The sequence below is a fragment of the Octopus sinensis genome, linkage group LG1, assembly GCF_006345805.1.
Source record: "Octopus sinensis linkage group LG1, ASM634580v1, whole genome shotgun sequence".
NCBI lineage: Eukaryota > Metazoa > Mollusca > Cephalopoda > Octopoda > Octopodidae > Octopus > Octopus sinensis.
This window is the reverse complement of record NC_042997.1, coordinates 182,718,207-182,733,073: the sequence shown is the minus strand read 5'-3', so window position 1 is coordinate 182,733,073 and position 14,867 is coordinate 182,718,207. Positions and strand designations below refer to the sequence as shown.

Sequence of the window (14,867 nt, the reverse complement as noted above, 5' to 3'; positions counted from 1 at the left end):
AAGATAGGATGATCATAGCCTGAGTGTCTTTGACCAGGGTTGACTTGGGGTGAAACAACACCAACTACTGCAGTTGTGCTTACAAAAGAACAATATGGTGGAAGTGCTAATCTGTTATTTTGAATACTTTATCTTTCAGTTTGATATTCCTCTGCTCTTTGCTGTCCTCATGAACTGCTCTACTTCTCCTATATCTCCTGAATTGATTGAAAAAACTATACCAAATAGACCTGAAAATTTGTCTAAACTATTCTATCGTGTAAGTGGAACAAATATCTCATTATTTTCGTATAGGGAAATTTTTGTTTTTGTTTAGTCAGAAGACGATGGCAGTGCACATATCTCTTTTGGGGCCTTCAAAGCTGGTTTGATAAAGGGAGGAAGTTACCCTCAGCTTGGAGACATCTTGAAGCTTAATACAAGAAAAAAAAACATGGGAATGGAATTCCATAAGATTGATGAGAGAAGCAGAGACAGGCCTATTAGATTTGCCTGGGTAGTGGTGATGTGAAACAAGCTACTTCAAGATAACAGAGGTTGTTGTAATAGTGACACAATAAGCAAACAGAGGGAGAAGATAGAGCATCTATTAACCAGGTATTGTAGTGTATTGGCAAGTTCAAAAAGATTGGCCTGCTTGGGGTTGGATAGACTGTGATATACCTCAAGAGATTGGAGTGAATTTTTGCTGTGAAAGAAAAACTGCAGAGTTTGATGAGGGAGGAACTGGTTCATGTGTGTAACATTTGAGGCTAATAGAAGAGATATTGTCAGGGTTGATAACCTTGACATTTTGAAGCTCCCAGAGATGTTTTGACAGTTAGTTCATATATGTCCATAGCTATGAGAGAAGTAAAGGGAAGTAGTAAAGTTTTGAAAGAATCTTGTCGAATGTGTTTGTTATTTAAAGTGGAAGCAACAGTGGTGTAGTTAGAGTGTGTGCCACCCAGGGCAGCCCTTGAGTGTGTGCCATCCAGGGCAGCCCCTGAGTGAGTGTCACCCAGGGCAGCCCTTGAGTGAGTGTGGTGGATTGACAGAATCAGTAAAATATTGAACAAAATGCCTCACAGTATTTGGTCATAGCTTCTTTATGATCTGAGTTCAAATCCCAGTGGATACCACTTTGCCTTTCATCCTTTTGAGGTCAATACAATGCATATCGGTGAAGTACAAGTATTGATATAATCGACTATAAACCTCCCCAATGTATGTGACCTTGTGTCCATGTTATAAATTAATGTATTTGTTTTTCAGGGACAAAATGTGATCTTACATTGTATTGATTACCTAGTGCCAAAGGAGATTGTTGAAGTGATTCTTAAAAAAGGTTGTGCCAACTTAATTACTGCTAAAAATAAGGTAAAGGATTTGAGTTTTTTTATATAATTTTTTATTTTAAAATTATCTTTTACTACTACATACCTTATTTTCCTGCTTTTCTTGATTAACGCTACTTTGTGAATTGGAAATTAGATCCTGAAAATAATCTTTGTTATTGAATTTATATTTAACCCTTTCATTACTGTATTCATTTAGAGATGCTCTGTGTTCCTTTCAATTACTTTAAATATAACAAAGGATTTAGTAAAATAACTTGGTTATCATTCAGCCAGTGTTAGGAATATAAATTCTGAATAAGGTTTGGTGGAAGATTTTAATTCAAACCTTATGAAAACAAAACATTTGTATTCAAAGCCAGAGCCGGTTTCAGCCGGGTTGGTAATGAAAGAATTAAGAAAAATTTCTATGCTTAAGTAATCAAACCAGGTTATTTATAGAATAAGGTAATTTTTGTCAATTAAGAATAGCAACAACAACCACAATATTCTGAACTTAACTGCATATTGTTCTGATATAAAGCAACTGGATGCAGTGATATTCAGAGATCTGATGTTTTACTATAAGCAATACTCCTACTTCAATATAAATTACAACCAGGTGTCTTCATTTAGGAGTTGACTATAGTCCTAGGTTTGTTGTTAGACCTAAATTAAGCAGTTGTAAACTGTATGGATGAATGAGTAGTAACAAGTACCTGTCAGTGTCTACTCCAGGAAAACTGAAAAGTAAAGTGGGCATTGACATACATTATAGAACAAACCAAATCAAATAATATATTTGATTAAATATTCAAATATATTTGATATATATTATATAAAATAATCAAATATATTCTCATCTCAATTGATGGATGAGAACAATTTTCAGAATCATAAATTCCATCACAAAAAGAAAAATACAGGGGAGAAAACTTGAAATTTTAATTAAATAAGGAATGCAATTGGGAAGTGAATGTGACTTTGGCAATATGTTGACAACTCCACCTGTTTTGATCTATTTGGATCTCTTTAGTGTTGTGTAGTCTTTACTGCAGATTTTAGAATGACTAGTGAAGTATGTAGGAGTTTTGTGAATGAACATAGAATGACTGAGAAAAATACTCATGTATACCTGACCCATATCTCTTATCCAGTTCCTTGTTGCGTAACTGTGGAGGCATGTGGCTTAGTGGTTAGGATATTCAGCTCATGATTGTAAGTTCATGAGTTCGATTCCTGGCAGTGCATTGTGCCCTAAAGAGCCAGCCTTGTCCCATTCTGTGTCATGCTGAATCTCCCTGAGAATTGCGTTAAGGTTACGCATGTCTATGGAGTGCTCAACCAATTCCACGTTAATCTTATGCTCAGGCTATTCCATTGATCAGATCAACTGGAACACTTGTCATCGTAACCAATGCCATGCCAGTATGTTGTGTAACTACCATAAATCCTCAAGTATAATCCGCATTTTTTTCCCAAAATTTGAAAGTTAAAATCCCTAGTGCGTACTAAATACAAGGTTAAAAATGAAAATTATTTTCTAAGCAATGTCCAAGTCTCTATTTGCTGTCCGGCAATGTTTATTCAGACTCATTTTGTGATGTCAGTCACGAAAATAACTTAAATCATCCATAACTTGCAGTTAGCAACATTTACTAAACGTTATTACTGTTATTTCTTTATTTTCTGCAAACAAAATGCACAAAAAAGCTACACGTTTGCATATATACATTTGTTATATATACAATAATAATAAAGGACATTACCGTATACATTTTTACAAACCGAGGACGTTATATAGACCTCCTTAACTTAAGTTAGAGAAGGGGTGCGTATTATACACAAGGTTTAGGTTTTTCAGAGGTACAGCCCCTAAAAATCCCCTGCATATTATACTCAAGGGCGGACTATACTTGATGATTTATGGTAATTCTTCAGTCACTGGATGTTTTAAGTTAACATTTTATACTAACTTTTTAATGAAAATACAAAATGACTTATTTTTCATTTGTAGTTTTTTAACTGAAGTAATTGTTATATTTTCTCAGTTTAACCTGAACAGTCGGGAATATGCTGCTGAATGTGACGCTACAGATGTTGTTGAAGTAATTGATAGGGTAATTATATTTTTCTTTGAAATATTTTCTACGTCCTGAAATTAAATAAATATATTCCATTTTTCTTTTTATGTAATCTTAGAACATGCGCTGAAATACAACCTGAGGGCAAATCTTTCTGAGTATGACTTTGCATATTATTCTTGAGGAGTTACTAAAATTAGTATCAATCACATACTATTGTCAGTTCAATCCAGTATAGCTCTTCTCTACAGTTGTATAACCTTGTATCACTCTGAGACATATTTATTAGGAATTAATTTGCATGAAGCATACACACAAACACGACACTACACATTCTCAGATGCACACACGTGTGTGTGTGTGTAAATGTTTACAAACTACACTGAGCTATGATTACAGTGATAATTGTTGACATTTCCTGTCAACAATTTATCTGCTATCTCTGCACTTTCTAATTCTTCTGAGATAAAAAAAAAAATCCCTTACTTAAAAATCATATAAAAATAAGAATTGGCAGTAAGAAGAGCTTCTGAACTATGCTAGCATAAGAAAACAGATGCTAAATGAAACAAGCCAATATATGTTTAATTAAACCAGTGAGTCCAGCAATATTGGCATTTGTCTCATACAAGAATGAAATGAAACATCTTTTGTTGGACTCACTCTTTTAGAGAGCTTTTAGCCCACTAATTTACTATAATGTTCGGTCATCCTTCAATAGCTGTAGGAATTAATCCAGTGAGGAACAACAACAACTCGTAAGAATTTTCGAAGACTTCATGTACATGAAGTATTTATTCCGATCCGGGATAAGAGCGCCACCTGGTTATTAATGATGTGACAGGGGAGATAGCTCTAGATGACTCATTAAAACATGACAACACTGGATTCAAATAAGGTTGCCTATACTCTTTTTAACAAAACATATTTGTATTCAGTAGTAATTCTTTGAGCAATACATTTTGTGTGGTTTTACCATGTTCCCTTGAACAGATAATTCCCACCACCAAGATTTATTTTTGTGTGTGTGTATATGTTTGTATAATTGTTAATTGTTGCTCTATTTCTTTTTTTATCTGAATATATTAAACTACGGTTTACCATTTAAATTACCAACTACTGTTAACCTATGGATACATTTATCCCTTAGATGGTTGCATAACCTCTAACTTAATTTTTCTATATGTATATGTATATATATACTGTGTTGCAGTTTTGTAATTAACTACTGTTCCATGATTTATAATTTTATGTCTCTTAACTAGTCATCAGATGTTCTTAAAACTATCCAATAATTGCCTTAAGCTGTGTATTTGCTATAAAATTTCATACCCTATGTGTGACCTGTTGGATAAATATCTTCTATTGCATTGTAAAAGAAACTCAGTAAATGGAAATTGTCCAGAATATGTATGTGTATGTATGCATGTTTTTTCATGTGTTTTCACATTAATATTGATTGGGATGCTGCAATGTTGTTTGTTTCCCACATAATATATTTGAAACCTCAGTAAAAGCATGTAAAGACAAGTAAAAGTTGGCATCAGGAAATGCCATAGAACAATGCCTCAAGAAGTCTTGCCTGACACATAGAAGAAGTGGATGCAAAAGCAAAATATGACACCTAAAAATAGTGCCACAGTTTGTGATGTTTGTAAAGCATTCTCTCTTTTTCAGACAATCCTATTTTTATATTTTTCCAGACTGTGTTTCGGTGGTGTTTCGAAAGTAAAAATGATGCCAACTTCAAGTTGTTAGCATTACATGACTACCGCTACTTTGTGATGCCATTGGAGGTAGGTTTTTACATCATTATTTAACACACTTCAATAAGCTGTAAGCTAGCTAGGTCACAAAGCTGTTTTTACTCACCAACACTCTGCAAGTATTAGTCCAACTATGATTTATATCCCCACTTTATCTAATCCATTCTTATGTCCTTCAAAGTTTCCAACTACACACTTGCCCTACCTAAATCAACAACTGTTTCATGTATTGTCTATTGCTGAACCCTGCCAACCAACTGTAAAATATTTACTGTGGCAGATTTCCCCTAATTTACAAAACCACTTAATCTCTATTCTTAAATATCTTAATATACACATACCTGTTTGAGCATACATTATTTAAATTGACCCTTCAATATATAACTTCCTAATCTCTCTCTCTCTCAGCCTTAGTTTTCTCCTTAATTCTTCATGTAATTTCCAAATGAAATCTCTCTAATACCCTTAGTTCTCCTTTCCTCCTGTGTTTCTAAGTTGGTTACATATTTTTTCATACTATGTCTTAAATAACCCTTGCCCCCCAATTTTTTTTCCTCCTCTGTGTTTCGTGTTTGTTAAATATTTTTCGTATTATCTCTTAATCCTTCCTTTGACTATGGCTTCTTGTGCTATTCTCTGCTATTCTCTACTGCCCAAGGTGAAAATACCCATTCATAATGTCCACTTCTGGTCGTAGCATATATATAAAAATATCTTTCTCACATGTTTCCCCTCTCAGATTTTCATGCAACTCATTCAAGTGTTGGTATCTATTGGTACCCAGTTATGCACTGCAAAGCTAAGATATTCTCTTGTTTTTATGATTGTTTCATTCTTTCATTCATTATTAATATGCATTATTTACTAATATGTACTTTCGTAACTAATTATTTAAATTGACTCTTCGATATATAACTTCCTAATCTCTCTCTCTCAGCCTTTGTCTTCTCCTTAATTCTTCATGTAATTTCCAAATGAAATCTCTCTAATACCCTTAGTTCTCCTTTCCTTCTGTGTTTCCATGTTGGCTACATGTTTTTTGTACTATCTCTTAAATAACCCTTGCTTGTTCACAGTGCACCTGCCTATTCCACCCCCACCACCAATACTGGATATCTCTCTTCACTCACCGGAAACCCCTTCCCTCATTGGCAGTATCCTCTACCATGTCTGCAATTTCACCTCCCTCCTCTCCTCCTCTTTCTCCTGGGACAAATGCAACTAGTTTAGCAGCCCACCTACTTAATCTAACATTGGCATATTGATATTCATATTTGCTTTTATTTATCTATACTTATATCTGCAGCACCAGTAATGCTTAAATTTACGATGTTCATAACACTTATACTTACAACACCACTAACACTTACTCCTACCTCCAGTAGGGGCAACAATATTGACATGCTTGAATGTTTGAATGATGACAGATCAAAAGTGAGAACAGGTGTAACATGTATATCAGACAAACATGGAAACCTTCTTTTCAGGCACTGAATAACATCTCCCTTTCCCAGGTTTCCTCCCAAATTCCTCTCCCAGTTTTTAGAGTTGGCAATGTCAATGTAGGCACATTGAAAGGTAGGTCTAGTGAGATTGTAGAGATGCTTGAATGGAGACGTGTTGATGTATGCTGCATACAAGAGGGGAGCTTTAGCCAGGGTCCTCACAGGCTAGGCACATAGGTATAAAATCTTCTGGGAAGGTAACAGTGATTGAGAGGACTCTGCAAGTAAAGTGAGATCACAGCTGTGACCTATACCAGTGTCGCATGACCGGCCTATTTAAAAAGTACCTTTGAATCATTGGGCGACATGCCGTACTCATGGAGACCTATTGAGTCAAGTAAAATCAAAATCTCAGTCAGAATCTCAATCAAATCAAAACCAAAATGGAAATTGTAATTGTGGCCAATGCCATTGCTGCCTGACTGGCTCCCATGCTGGTGGCACACAATAAGCACCATTCATACATGGGTAGTTGCCAGTGCTGCCTGAAGGCTTCCTGTACCAGTGGCACATAAAAGCACCATTCAAACGTGATCATTAAACGATGATGATGATGATACACACACACACAAACACACACATTTGTACATACTAATATACATATTCACATACTTTCTGAGAGCTACATTTGTGATTAGTGTTGATTTTAATCCAGTAGTTTAATAATAATAATAATAATAATAATTATTATTATTATTATTATCATTATTAATATTATTATTATTATTATTATTATTTTATTATTATCATTATGTATTATGTACTTGAATATTCATGTCTTTTCCTCCAGAACAATCCTTCAGAAGAAAGTGAAGATTCATCTAGTCTTTCTCAGAAATCCCCTACTCCAAATAACTCAGCCTTTCAAAATTTTAGCAGATATCAGGTAAGTTTTCTGAATATTGAAAATTATCCATAATTTTTCTGTTTCAAGGTCGACAAAATACGTACAAGAAGTATTCTGTGTCAATTAATACAGTGCCGGCAGAATTATTAGTACACCAGGCAGAAAAGCTTAGTGGAATTTTGTCCATCTTTGTGTTCTGAGTTCATATTCTGCCGTGGTTGACTTTGTCTTTCATCCTTTCAGTGTCAATAGAATAAGTAGCAAGTAAGCACTGGGGTTGATGTAATAAACCCACTTTCCCAAACTTGCTAGCCTTGTGCCAAATGAAACCAATATTCTGAGAATGACTCCTCACCAAGGCAATGACTAGTGACTCAGACCTTTGGAAATATGCTGTGCTTGAGAAGACCTGGCAAGCCAAATGAGACCATAATCTTGTGGCCTATGCCATGGGTGTAACCAGCCCACTTATGTGTACCTTTCCTTTATTGGACACTAAACTCTGCTTGTGAAGACTTGTTGAGGCAAGTGAAATCGAAATCAAATTCGATGACTGGCATCCGTGCTGGTGGAGTGCTAAGAGCATTATCTGGGTGTGATCGTTACCAGAGAGATAACTGGCTTTCGTGCCGGTGGCACGTAAAAAGCACCATTCGAGTGTGATCGTTACAAGCATCGCCTTACTGGCACTTGTGCTGGTGGCATGTGAAAAAACATTTGAGCGAGGTTGTTGCCAGTGCCGCTGGACTGGCTCCTGTGCAGGTGGCACATAAAAAACACCATTTGAGCATGGCCATTGACAGTACTGCCTGACTGGCCCTCATGCCAGTGGCACGTAAAAGCACTCACTACACTCTCAGAGTGGTTGGCGTAAGGAAGGGCATCCAGCTGTAGAAACTGTCAGATCAGATTGGAGCCTGGTGCAGTCATCTAATTCTCCAGTCCTCAGTCAAAAATCATCCAACCCATGCTAGCATGAAAAGCAGACGTTAAACGATGATGATGATGAATCTAAATCATCTATAATCATCTTTAAATTGTGTCATGTGCTTTGTCAAAAAATATCATTATTATGTATTTGTAAAAATAAAAAAATTACATGCCTGTGTGTTTGAAAAGACATGATAGATGTTACTGTGAAGAAATGCTACTTTAACAGGTGACTGATTATATTTATTGCAGGAGAAAATCAAATTATTTGTTACTGCTGTTGTTGAAGGAAATGTGGAGGAAGTAACTAACAACTTAATTACTAATGACCCAGAACTTTCTGCATTTGAACCTTGCCTTGCTGGTGCCAGATACAAGGTAAACCAAAGTTTCTTTCAATGCAATGCCCAACAAATTTTGCATATCTGTTTTTCTCCATGACTATTTACAATGTACACATTATACAAAAGAAGTGTAAATTTCATCTAAACATGCCTTGTAAATTGTTGTAGTTCTGAAATGATGATGATGGTGATATATATATATGTGTGTGTGTATATATATATATATATAAATAATATAAATAATATACATATATGCATATATACATACCTATGTGTACATACTTACATTTATACGTATATATGTATATATGCATATGTGGGCACAGGACGTCATGAAACGTGTACAACAAAAAAGTATGAAGCACGAGTACATGAATCATGAAATAAAAGAGAGGGTAGGATTGAGTAGGTTAAATGTAAAGCATACGATGTATGTATATATGGTTTTTTTTTAAAATTTATATGCAAATAAAATGTGTGTGTGTAAAGGAATGTGACTGAAAATGTTGAAACATTTGTTTATTCTTTATAAGGAAGTATGTCTAATCATCTTCAAAAATGTTTTTATGCAGTGTTGAAGCACATAAACCACTTAGAACTCTAGAATTATTGGTTCATATGTTCTATGATGTCATATAATTTTCCTTTAACATTTATTTATTCTTTATCTCGATGATTAATAATCCATATGAAATCTTCTGCTTTCTCTAGGGCGATGGTCAACCTGTACTTCACAAGGCAGTTCTTAGATGTTATGTCCCAATTGTAAGGACATTAGTTCACACCCTTGTTTATAAAAATAAGCTAAGTCTTGACTCTTTAAGAGACCAGGTTAGTATACTTCTTAGTATGTTACTAATTAATTTTTACCCATTTTCTCTTTCTTTCAAATTATCTGACCAGAGCAGTTTTTAATGCATAAGCAGTTAATAATATACTAAATGCATTTTTCTCTTGTCTCTATGAATTTCTAAAATACCTTTTGTAATTAAATTCCCTTTTGAACACATAGTTAGTCTGCATCTTCAACCCAATTATCAGTTATTGATTGACATTGTCCTGGCTGTGAATAATTTAATATCTAATAAACTTTACAGCTGATTCCTATATTTGTAATAATAAATCTCTGAACGAGGTATAAACAGTAGCTGCACAACAATGTGAAGTATATTTGCCACTTAAATGTGGCTAACCACTAAGGGTAGATGCTACTGTAGCTTGTAGCCCCAGGAGAACATCTCCAGCTGGCTTTTGACACACTTTCTGGCTGGGCACAGAAAGTGTGTCAATAGCCAGCTGGAGATGTTCTCCTGGGGCTACAAGCTACAGTAGCATCTACCCTTAGTGGTTAGCCACATTTAAGTGGCAAATATACTTCCTATATTTGTGTTTGTGAAGGATTTATCACATCACAGTTTCTAACAATATTTTATTTTTAAATTCATTTTGTATTTGCATTGTAATTTCCTTTTTTTCCCCCGCCAGTTTTATCGAACTGCTCTTCACTATGCACACGGAATGCCTGAAGATAATGAAATGTCAAATATATTGATTGATTATGGATGTTCTGAGTTCACTGTTGATAAGGTATGTGTTTCATCATCATTATATATAATAATAATAATAATAATAATAATAATGAAATTATTGTATACAGTGCTCAGGTGCACCAGTTGTCTAAAGTGCATATAAAGCATATGCAGTAATGTACAAACGTCTGGGAAGTGAACAGTGTATGAGTCAGATACATGCTTACGTGTGTATGGAGGGGAGAAAATCAGGTGTAGTGTTGGCGAATCTCAGGAATCTCATCATCACCATCATCATTTAACATGCATTTTCAATGCTGGCATAGGTTAGAGAGTTTGATAGAAGCTGGCAATCCAGAGGACTTTATGCTTCACTGTCTGCTTTGACAGGATTTCTACAGATGGATGCCCTTCCTAACACCAACCACTTTACAGAGTGTACTGTTTGCTTTTTATACAACACTAGTACCAACAAAGTCACCAAATTACATGCAAGACAAGATTCCTCAATTGTGTGGTGGAGTAGCATTGAAGGAGGTTTTGTGAAAATGTTTGCCCTTTACATTTCAATGTGTATTTGGAACTTTAAATGTAGACTAAATCTATAGAACAAAAAAGAATGTTTTTTTTTCTGATTAACATTCAGTTCAAAAGAACTTTACAATCTTTCTTGTTAGAAGCCTGGCATTAAACTTATTTGTTTTGAATAACAAAAATGTATGTAAAGCCATTTAAAATAAAAATTGTAAATATATTAGTCTTTTCAGGTAATATATTAGTCTTTTTAGAATTTTAAAAATAAGGCCTGATACAAGCATGGCTACGTAGTTAAGAGATTTGATTCCTAACCATGTGGTTTTGGGTTCAGTCCCAAATATAATATAGGTCTGGGTTGACCAAAGCTTCATGAATGGATTTGGTAGAGAAAAATTAAGAGAACATTGTCAAAATTTATGAACACTTTAGAGAGCATAGCTTAGGGTTTAAAAACAATAAGCTTCAAATAATTGGTCAAATAAATAGCAGTATGGATAATATTAGACAGAAACTTTTAGAAGAAGAGTGGTTTGGGATTAAGGTATTATGTAGCAGATACCCTCTAGGCCTTAATGATAAAATTTTAGGTGTAGGGAACATCTAGTAATACTGATACAGGAGGAATATATTTCTCATAACCAGTGATTAGAAGGAAACATAGCCATGGACGTAGGATTAAGAACAGAAATAAGGTTAGAAAAGATGCTTCATTGATTTGGGATAAACTTAATGATTTATATATAAAGAAAGAATATTATGGTTGATATATAATGTTAAGAGAGTGTTCTTATGCAGAACTTAAAGAAATAATAAATATATGCCATAGAGAGTTATTTGAAGTTAGTTTTTTAGTGGATAGTTTTTGTAATTGGTTAATGAAAATGGCTGAAGTGAAAGCCAATAATGTTAAAGTTGAGTATTTAAAGATACTATGTTAGTAATTTCATTGATGTTAATTTAGATAATGTAATTAGAAAAAAAAAAAAAAAAAACTTTTGCCAGAAAATTTTAGACATATAAATGTCAAAATTTGTTATAAGCTTGGTAAGAAGATAAGTAGTATCTTATTTAATTATAACAAGCTCCTATCAAAAGTCAGTCTCGAAAGTTTAAAAAAAATATATCTAGGAGATTGTAATTGTAATAATTCAGAATTTTGTTATAAAGAAATAGGGCATGTTTATACAAGAAATTTAGATATACTAGTGTATATGTATGTTTGCATATTTCTGTACATTTATGGCCTATAATGTAGAAGTTGAGTGCTTAATAAACACATTGTTCTAATTTTGATTTCACTATGTGTCACATTGGATAAGTGTCTTCTACCATAGCTTCAAGTTGACCTTGTGAATAAAATCTGATTGATGAAAACTTTGCAGAAACCTGTTGGATATGTATATATGGATGAATAGATTGGTGAATGCATGTATTGATTGGCTAATTTCAAATCCTGCCTAGGTTATCTTTACTGCTCACTCTTCCAGTATTAATAAAATAACAACCAGTTAATAAAAATGTATTGGGGTCAATATAATCCACTATTCTTTAAAAGGCAATACCCCAGCATGGCCACAGCCCTGTGATGTATCCAGTAAAAATATTGCAAAAATATATAATCCAGTTACTAACAGCTAAAAGTCTAATATTATTAATTTTTTTTAACATTCTTTTCATTATTTATTAAATTTATCATTTTGTCTTTTACTTGTATCAGTCATTGAACTGTGGCATTGCTGGCACACTGTCTTTAAGGGTTTTAATTGACCCCGGTACTTGTTTTTTTAAGTCTGGTATCTATTCTATTGGACTCATTCGCCAAACCACTAAGTTACAGAGGCTTAAACAAACCAACTCTGGTTGTCAAGCAGTATTGGGAGACAAACAATGACACAAAGACACACGCACACACACACACACACACACACACACACACACACAGACAGAGGCTTCCACAAAGTTTATGTCTACCAAATTCACTTAAAAGGCATTGGTCCGCCTGAGGCTATAATAGAAAACACTTTCGGAAGGTACTAAGGTACTATGCAGTGGGGCTTAAACCACATCTTTGCAAATAATGGCTTCTTAATCACACAGTGGCTAAGAAGCCATTATTTATTATTTTTATCATTCTTTCCATCATTCATTTATCATACACTGTTCATATCTTCTTTTCATTCAGGATGGTCGTTCACCATTGTCTTTCAAAGATCGCAGAAACCAAAAGTCAATGGCTGATCTATTGCAATACCAATTAAAGCAGGTACCTTTTTATTTTTCTTATTTTTCTTTAACCCTTTCGTTACCAACCTGGCTGAAACTGGCTCTGACTCTGAGTATAAATGTCTTGTTTTCATAAGTTTTGAATTAAAATCTTCCACCAAACCTTAGTTACAATTTATGTTCCCAACACCAGTTTAATGATAACTAAGTTATTTTACTAAATTCTTTGTTATATTTAAAGTAATTGAAAGAAATACAGAGCATCTCAAAATAAATACAGTAATGAAAGGGTTAATACAAAAATAAACCACTGCAGTGCCATGCTAATAAAATAAGTATCAGTCAAGTGTAAGGATTGAATCAGTCACCCTTAATTTATTGTTATGTACCAAAAATTAGACAGCTTCAGTAGAGTATCGGTTAAAATAGCTGACAGTATTTAGTTATTTAGAAGGCGGCGAGCTGGCAGAATCGTTAGCATGCCGGGCGAAATGCTCAGCGGTATTTCGTCTGCCGTTACGTTCTGAGTTCAAATTCTGCCAAGGCCGACTTTGCCTTTCATCCTTTCGGGGTTGATAAATTAAGTACCAGTTACGCACTGGGGTCGGTATAATCGACTTAATCCGTTTGTCTGTCCTTGTTTGTCCTCTCTGTGTTTAGCCCCTTGTGAGTAGTAAAGAAATAGGTATTTAGTTATGTCTCTGAGTTCATACCCCGCCTTGTTATTTATTTATTTATTTATTTACTGTTTTATGACTTCATTTGTTTTGCAGAATCTAGCGATCCCAGAACCTAATCCATGGGCATCCCCTCTTCCCCTGCCCATCATTGGATACCTGATGGACTGTCAAGATGGCAAGCATTTCCACAAATTCCACAGTTCCAGAATGAAAGCTCTGAGTTACACCTCTCCAAGCTCTGCCTCTCAGCTTGGCGCCAGCTTCTGTAGCAGCAGCAGCAGTAGTGGTGGTGGCGGCGGCAGTGGCGGTGGTGGCAGCGGTGCCGGTCGAAGCAGAAATACAATGATAACCTCAACCTCCTCATCTTGTGAGAGGATGCTTGCCTATCCTGCTGACTGGAGTCTGGAGAGCAGCGATGATGATGACAGTGAGATTAGCGAGAGAGAATACGACGAAGTTTGGGAAGATGAAATTCATGCACAAACTGAGAAAACAAGGAAAACTGAGACTGAAGGAAGATGGAACTATATGGCATCATATGCGTCATATGCATCTCCTTATTGTTCAATATTGTAAACACAAAAACAAAAGAGAAAAATATAACTCTCTCAAGCTTCTCTGTGTGAGAAGAGTCTGTTATAAAGCTGTTTAGCAACTGATCTGAGAAGGTTTGGGATTAAGCTAGTGAATGAGATATTGATTAAGAAAACTGGACAGTATTGTGTGAGTAGATAAAGGAGATTGACTAAAACTGCTAAATCTAAATGGCAGCATATAATAAAAAAAAGAATTCTTTTCAAAATGGGGAAAAAAGTGACAAAGCGTAAATAGCAAATACAATTAAGATGATGACAAGGAGAAGAAAGAGAATGAAAACTAGCTCTTTACAATAGACCACTGGACGTGTTCACTACATACTGTTTATTTATCCTGTTTGATCGAGGGAGGGGGGTGTATGTTGCTCAATCTGGTGAACTAAGTACTATAACTTATCTTGATATGTACATTGTGAGCGTGTGTTGGTGAATTGTTTATTGAGTAGCGGAGGGTCGTTTACTGTCTCTAGTGAACTGTTAATTAAGTGATATGTGTTTACTGAGCATTGG

At 34.8% G+C, this 14,867-nt stretch overlaps 1 protein-coding gene across 1 annotated transcript in view; it reads left to right on the top strand.

Moving 5' to 3' along the window:
• LOC115211270 overlaps positions 1 to 14,619 on the top strand; it is a 40,590-nt gene extending 25,971 nt beyond the window's left edge. The window contains exons 10-19 of the mRNA XM_029780103.2: positions 140 to 259; positions 1,255 to 1,359; positions 3,368 to 3,436; positions 5,104 to 5,196; positions 7,462 to 7,557; positions 8,701 to 8,826; positions 9,504 to 9,623; positions 10,278 to 10,379; positions 13,041 to 13,121; positions 13,855 to 14,619. Coding sequence (XP_029635963.1) covers positions 140 to 259; positions 1,255 to 1,359; positions 3,368 to 3,436; positions 5,104 to 5,196; positions 7,462 to 7,557; positions 8,701 to 8,826; positions 9,504 to 9,623; positions 10,278 to 10,379; positions 13,041 to 13,121; positions 13,855 to 14,337 — 1,395 coding nt within the window. The 3' untranslated portion in view covers positions 14,338 to 14,619. The remainder of the gene's footprint in view (positions 1 to 139; positions 260 to 1,254; positions 1,360 to 3,367; positions 3,437 to 5,103; positions 5,197 to 7,461; positions 7,558 to 8,700; positions 8,827 to 9,503; positions 9,624 to 10,277; positions 10,380 to 13,040; positions 13,122 to 13,854) is intronic.
• The last annotated feature ends 248 nt before the right edge of the window (positions 14,620 to 14,867 follow it).